This window comes from Montipora capricornis, chromosome 10 (genome assembly GCF_036669925.1).
Source record: "Montipora capricornis isolate CH-2021 chromosome 10, ASM3666992v2, whole genome shotgun sequence".
In the NCBI taxonomy this organism is placed as follows: Eukaryota; Metazoa; Cnidaria; class Anthozoa; order Scleractinia; family Acroporidae; genus Montipora; species Montipora capricornis.
In genome coordinates, this window is record NC_090892.1 from 38,532,376 (window position 1) to 38,540,084 (window position 7,709).

General features: G+C 38.2%; 2 protein-coding genes across 2 annotated transcripts in view; one reads left to right on the plus strand and one right to left on the minus strand.

The window, feature by feature from the left end:
• Positions 1-4,429: 4,429 nt before the first annotated feature.
• Positions 4,430-6,175, plus strand: LOC138019873 (uncharacterized). The gene has a single exon (XM_068866822.1). The coding sequence runs from the start codon at positions 4,572-4,574 to the stop codon at positions 6,111-6,113; it is 1,542 nt and encodes a 513-aa protein (XP_068722923.1). The 5' UTR covers positions 4,430-4,571; the 3' UTR covers positions 6,114-6,175.
• Positions 6,176-7,443: 1,268 nt separating this feature from the next.
• The window catches only part of LOC138021528 (uncharacterized), a 1,340-nt gene continuing 1,074 nt past the window's right edge, over positions 7,444-7,709 (minus strand). The window contains exon 1 of the mRNA XM_068868424.1: positions 7,444-7,709. This exon is cut by the window's right edge and continues 1,074 nt beyond it. The gene's annotated coding sequence lies outside the window, so the exon portion shown is untranslated.

The window sequence follows — 7,709 nt, forward strand, 5'->3', positions numbered from 1 at the left end:
CGTACTAAGTCAATTTGAAATGACGTAATGACGATGTCGTAGGGCTGTAGTCACCCTTCGTTTTCCGGCGAATACTCGTCTGACGGGAGCGTGCGCGGTTAGATTGCCGGTTAGATGGCAGGTACCAAGGACTTCCTTTCAATGCAAATTAATCACTCAGTAAGTGTCGTTTAAACCAAATTGAAAATAACATCACCCCACGTGTCAGTGTTTCCGCTGTTTTCCGGAGTTTTGAGGAGTCTACACAATTCAATTCACGCCTGAAAAAGGTTGCGAGTGTGCTTGAACAATCAAAAGGTGTGTTTGGGCCACAGCGAGCTGCTGTAAGACCACTTGATCCCAGTAATAAGAAAATTTTACTTCATTTTGCTATAACAGGCACAATTTAATTCCCAGTTTAGTTTGGTGAAAAAAATATGTTAAGAACTCGACGGCTCTGCAAATTTATTACGCAGGTGGAACTGTTTGGTGAAGCCACTATCTTTATGACGGTGAAAAATATCTAGCTCCGTAACTTCTTACCTATTTTCGCAGTATCTGTTTATTTACGGGATGCTAACAACATTAGAATGAGCATTTACGCATAATGGTTTTTGAAGCGGTTTAAGAAATTGGAGAAGAGGAAATTTTTGGAGCTCCCCTCTCGACCTGCGCGTCTTTCGATTCGGGAACGCGCGTGTATTTCTCTCCCTCCTTACTCGCTCGCCGAAATTAGAGATCACTCACAGTCAAGCACAGGTCAAATCATCGTGTTCATTAAACGGAAAATTGAGGGAAAAAGTGACAACCGTAACAGCCAAACGCTGAACCGGAAAGGAAATCTCGTGTCAGCTGCGGAACGTCTGGGACAAAAACGGCAATAGAAAATTGAGCACGCCTTTTAAAGGCGTGCTTAGATGGAATAATATGAAAGCAGGGCGGTGTTAATAATAAACTGAATTCTGAGAGTAATTTCACACATGCTTAGCTTTCAACTTTGAACTGATTCCTTACATTTGCATTAATGCTAAGAAAGACGCCTTTAAAAGCTGCTGAGTCAACACTTTTCAAAGGATGGTAATCCAGTTTGGTTGTGGCACAGTAACTAAAAATAGCTCAGTGACTTAAGTCTTTGCACATAACGACGTCTTAACTTTTCTCTGTAACTTTATTGTCCCTCGCCGTAGGACGCCAAGCGAAATTGCGTCCGTACAGTGTCTTGGTTAAATTGCCTTCGATCAGGCCCTTCGCAGGGCTCAGAGGCGAATCCGTAAAGAAGAGCGTGTTGTCCATTCTAATTGACACGACATTGGCATTTGCCATTTTTTCGACATTCGCCACAAGGTTCCTTTTGCTTTTTTTGTGATTTTTCTTCTTCTCAAAACAACAGCCGATTTCACTGTCTAGCGGTTAAGTAACAAGCCATTGATCAATCCTCCTTAATATAAATTGAAAACCAAGTGTGCGTGGAATTTTGTAGTTTATGGTTTTGTTCTCAGAGTTCGAATGACTTTTAATTAAGTTACACAGCCATATTTTCGGATTATTCCGTCTAAGCGTAGTATTTTTGGCTTACCAAGGCGTGCTCAATATTCTACCGCTTTTAGTCTGGGACGTTCCCCAGCAAGCACGAGATTTCCTTTCCGGTTCTACGTTTGGCTGTTATGTTTGTCGGTTGTTTGCTCATTTTTTCCCTTGATGAACATAATGGACTGGCATGTGCTTGACTTTGAGTAGTGACGCTCGTCGAGAGGGAAGTGCTAACGACAGTGCAGTTGATTTTCGTGTAGTTGTGGGAATAATTCGCCCCTACTCGCTATGCAACTTAACACTTGATTAATCCAGAAACTACTTGTAAACAACACAACTCAAAGCTTCACAACAAAGATGTCTGTCGGGCATACATAATTAAGGTTAGAGACATCAGAGATAAACTTTGAAAACTGTTTGGCTGACATGAACAATTTTCAACAAGCCCAATCGCAATCAATTATAATCTTCTTCACTTTTGACCATCCATATCTCTTTTTGTATTTGCTGATTCATTCAAACCTTCTTTCATTGTTTTAAGTAGTTATTTTTACGTTTTGCTTGATTTGGTTGCCAGTTCACAGTCACTGAATTTAGCTAAATTTCGCGACACAGCCCTGTGAAGTTTGGCATTGTCTTGGCTGGCAGAGAAATTGAATTGATTACTAGATAACTATTTTCATACCTTAAATGGAAGGAGCGCCGATTTTGGAATTGGGTCGTTTATTTTTTTTCACATTGAAACGAAATTAGTTCATTTATTATTTGAACCTCATTAATTTAACACCTTGTCTATCGTTGCCTTTAGAAAGGAAGTTTTATTAGCGGAAATAGATGAACTGAGATCAAGTGAAGATCATTTGAAGACGTCATAACACTTCCGATTGTTTATTTTTGTATTTCTGTGTTAAACCGCTTCGAAGACCATTATGCGTACATGTTCATTCTGTTGTTGTTAGTCATCCCGTAAATAAACAGATACTTCGAAAATACGCAGAAATTATAAAGATTTTTTACATCGTTAGAAAGATAATGGCTTCGCCAAACGGTTTCGCATACGTGATAAAATTGCAGAGACGTTGATCCAAGAAACTAAATTGTGCCTGTTTCTGGTAAAATGAAGCAAGTGTCACATCAGTGAGATCAAGAGATCTTACAGCAGCTCATTGTGACACACACCTTTTGATTGTTTATCTTTTTGAGGCGTGAGTCGGTTAATTTGAACACTGCCTTCTCTCTTTCCTAACATAAACACCTATATGCCTATGTTACAGGTCAGCTGTCATTAATGGGTATTGCAAACTCGAAAGTTAAAAAGAGTTTTTTAGTATAATCTCGAAACATCACCTCTCCTGGTCTAAAGTTAGCATTCTTTCTTTAATTCACGCTTTAACAACTCTTCCACTAATTTCTCAGTCCTTTCAGAGATTTGGAATTGATTCGTGACGAGCGATAATTGTCTTACCGAAACCCTTAAAACAAACTTAAAGTGGCCGTGGTAATCATATCTATACACTACACTAATAGGATAATATTAATAGTTATAATCAATGAAACAGACTGGAAAAAAATTTATTGATTTTATCAAACATTACACATTGCTTATGTTGCTTATTTTATCTTTTTGTCATTTCTATCGGTAAGAAAATTTCATTACCGGAAATGACTTTAAGTGACTACTAGCAGTAGCGCATCTGAAAGCGTCAGAACTCCTTCGATTTGTTAAGCACAAGTATGAAACATCAATTTATGGGTTTAAGAGCAGCATAAAAACACTGAAATTAAGCACTTAATCTCACGTCATGATATGAAGCGAATATAGAAAAGCAAAGAAAATAACAATACACTAATATACTGAGGCTTAGAGATTCAGCGCACATTTCCTCCCAGGAATGTAGTACTTGAGCCTTCATTTCCAGTTGACGCCTCTCCTAACGTTAAATAGGAAACATTTCGTTAGGGACGCTGTTTAGAAAAGTTGTTATCTTTGTGACGATGCACGAATCTTTTTACTGTTGCCCTATTTTTGTGGTCGGATTTTCGCAGTACTCTGTATCCGTCTCTTTGGATTTTCAAAATTGTGTAACAACATCCTTTGTTTTTTGCCTATAAGGGCTTGTGAAGCGGTTTTTCAGTTCAGATAGCTACATAAATTTCTGACGTCTTTTGCTACGCTTTTGGAGGTCATCATGAATATCAATTTTAAATAATTCAATTAATCTGCAAACAATACAATGCAAAAATTCCAATAATATACTTCGAATTAGACCATTAGACAAAGATTTAATTTTGTCCTAATTTGTTTCAAACAAGGAAAAATAAAAAAAAGTTCTTCCTTTATCATTGTACACGTAGAATAAATTTTTGGTGCTGGCTGCCCTCCTTCTTTTTGGGAGAAATATCTTTATTGGGAGCTTAAAAAAGCTCGCCAGTAGTTAGTTAGTACTGTCATCAAATAAACACCATTCACGATTATTGTTAAAGCGTGAATAAGAGACATGCAGAGATCACGCGAATGCCCATCGTCGGAACCGGAACCGGAACCGCTCAGACTAAGCGAATTCCCACCTTAAAAAAAAAAAAAACTTGGATGGTCTTTAAATATACACTTCATACGATCACCCAAAAGCAGGATATTGTTACACCAAAATCAACATAAACAACAAAAATAATAGTTATCCACTCAATATTGAAACTTTGTATCACTGACCGGCGGAATCGAATGTTTCGCATATCGCAGACAAGCATTTGCGAGTGTTAGTGGTGACTTTCGTCAGGTTTGAATGGTCAAAGCATTTTGTTTGTGACACATTTACCTAAAATAGTTCAATGACTTCACTTGCTCATCGTAATGACGTCTTCAATATTTTCCGGTAACTTTTGTGTGTATCACTTCGGGACGTAAAACCAAATGCTCTTGTCGTGATCTCTTTATCCAATCATCAATAAAACAATACCTGAAGGTCACAAACAATTTGGCTATAAATTTCCGAGTTTTCTCAAATCAAGTTTAAAGCTATCGTGCACAGAGGATAAGAGGTTCTTAGGTCAAAACTGACAGTATGTCGTCCATCATAGTTGATATCTCTTTGGGATTTGTCATTTTCTTGTTACTCTTTACAGCTTCTATTTTGCTGTTTATTTTAAAGTTCTCCAAGAGAAAAGACACAAAAGCTGATTTCACCGTTCAAAGATCCAATAACAACAGATTGTCACGGCACCTTGGAAAGCTGGAACAAGTGTTGTTGCAAAGAGAAAAAACAAATAACTGGGGAACTGTAACTTCAGTTTTGCTGTTAGACTCTGAGCAAGAACTCAGTCATGAACTTCTTGAAAAAGCGCTTGGTCTTCTCACAAAACGATATCCCTTGTTACGAATGAGAGTTAAAAACTTCGACGACAACAACCAAGCCTATTTTGAGGAAATGGAAAACCCAGAAACGGTAGACTTTCAGCTCTTAAACAAGACAACAGCTGATAACTGGACAGAAGCCTTTGATGAAGAACTAAACAGTTATTTATTTAACATTGAAAAGGGTCCTTTGTGGCGTGTGAGATTGCTTAAAGAAACCTACAGCCATGGAACATTTCGGAACGCTTTACTTTTTACATTCCAACACGTCATCTGTGACGCGCTATCCATCTTTGAACTTCAAAAATACCTACAGAAATTATTGATTTCTCTCCACAATGGTGAAAAGTTTGAGGTGGAAAGCCTTCCATTAAGACCTCAGTTAGAAGAATTAATTCCCGAACTAGCAAGGCCTAATGTCTTAGAAAGACTGATGTTTTCAAGTTTCTTCATGCTCCAAAAAGTCAAAGCATTGTTTTTCAAACCAAAGAATTTGTTTCTTACGGTTTACCCTCCTGTGGCCAGCACAGAGCCATCGGTAACAAAAAAGACTTGTCTTTTGACTCGAGCTCTCACGAAAGAAGACACTGAATGTTTAATCAAGAGTTGCAAGTCCAACAAGTGTACTGTACATGGTGCAATAACTGCGTCTACGAATTCGGCAATTGCTAGAATTATGCAGCGAGAAAAAGCGAGCTTAAAAGGTCCAGTGGCCGTTCAATCGACGTATTCTATCAGCATGAGAAAAGAATGTGAACCAAAACTGAACAGTAATGAATTCGGTGCTTATGTCACTGGGAGTACATTGTCAACCGCTGTTCCTGTAATCAAAGATCAGAAAGGCTTCTGGGAGCTTGCGCGAACGTGCACTCGCGAGGTCCACGCGCAGATCAAATCCGGAAAGCATCGAAATCTGCTGAAGCTCTATCATTGTATAGATATTCCGACATACTGCAAAATGTCAAATTACGAAGACAACCAGGGTCGTAGAAGCCACATTTTTAACATTAATAATTACGGGTCTCAACAAACAAATCAGCCTGAAAATAGCCCGTATAAATTTGCTGGAACATACTTTGGTGTCCAAGCTGCAAGAACTGGTCATATATTCGGGAACAATTTGATGACCGTAGATGGTCAACTTTACTGGGCTGTTGAATATTTCCCACATGTAACTACAAAGACACAAGCAGAAGAATTCTTTAACTTGTCTCTAGACATACTGAACCAAATGTGTAGTAATCACACATGACTCAACAACGATGAAACTGAGATCTCCATCTTCACAGTTAGAAAAAATAAAAGTGGTAGACGTAATATATTCTTGGTATTTATTCACTTAATAATTTATTGAGAATGAGTACCGTGACTGAGGCAAGGTTCAAAGAAATATAATCCTATTTTTTGAGTTCATTCGAAAACGTTTCTACCAATAATTGTAACACCTTGTGGCTACAAAATTTCTTTTGGTTTTGTCTCAGAAAATAGCGTGCATCATATTTAGGAGAAGAATCAATGATTTTTTTTGTTTTCCGTTTTAGTGTTGAGGGCGTGGAGGGAAATCCTTTTTCAATTACCCTCAAGTTCCGCGATAAAACGTCCAGAGAAAAAACGTGTTCCGTGGCGACTTCTATGGTCCACCATAGGCAGGGTATTTCCCCTATCAGAGGGAAGTACGAATGGTTGCGTTTCCTTTTTGTGTAAAATCAATCGGCTTTGTGATTTAGAGATAATCTTCATCGACGTTGAAAGGGGCTATGTCACGCTATTTGCTTTGTAATTTGATGATGACACATTGACGCTCCGCCATAAAATACAATAAAACTGATCGCAATAAGCTCTTACAACTGTAGGACAAAATGCAAAAAATGCAAGACTGCCTAAAATATTTGTGGATTGAGAAAACAGGATAAGATTTAAGCCGATTGCATTTCGATAATATTGAACAAACGAAAATGTTGTCCGAGGTTTTTCCACGCTTTATGACCGACGCGGCGCTTAGATAAATATCGTTTCTTAGCCGTCAGAATCTTTTCGCTTGTGATCCAATTATTAGTTTACCAGACGCCGAATAGACTCGATATTCTAAACAAGCACCGTGATATCGGCCTGGAAATGCTACGACGAGAATACTGAAGTTGCAATCAGACGTAGCAAAAACAAACTTTAACTTTTATGCATCGGCTTTCAGATAGGGCTGTCCCTAAGTTGCTCCAATTTTCTCAAAAAGTTGCTCCAATTTTCCAAAAAAGTTGCTCAAAAGTTGCTCCAAAATTCTAAAAGTTGCTCAAAAGTTGCCCCAAAATCCAAAAGTTTCTCAAAAGTTGCTTTCAATTTTTTGGTGTAAGAGATTGATTTACAACTCAAATTGTAAAGTACGTTGTGTTGAAGTGCGCTTGCAATCCCAGTTTCAGAAGAAGCCGCTGAAGCAATATGGCGTGCCGTGAACGGAGTATCAATTTTTTCGATTACCTTGTAATATTCAGGTCATTCAGACATTATTTTACAGGGAACGGAAAGGTGAGTTATATACTAGCTACCATTTCCGATTGATTTTGTAATATAAAGATATAAAACAAAAGTTGTGTCGTGATGTTCTTTACTTATCGGACAAAACAAGAGGCGTCAGTTGGCGACCACTTCTAAAAATTTAGTCGCCAGCGCTCAATTTTTAGTCGCATTGGCGACCAGTGAGTCGCAATTTCGAGCCCTGATCAATATGGTAAGACTGAGTCTCTCTCAACCCAACCACGTGATTGTATTCGAACAAAACAAACTTTGCTAATATGCTTATTAAGGATATAAAGTTTCTCTGACATAAACGAGTGTTTGTGGTATAAAGCCATGT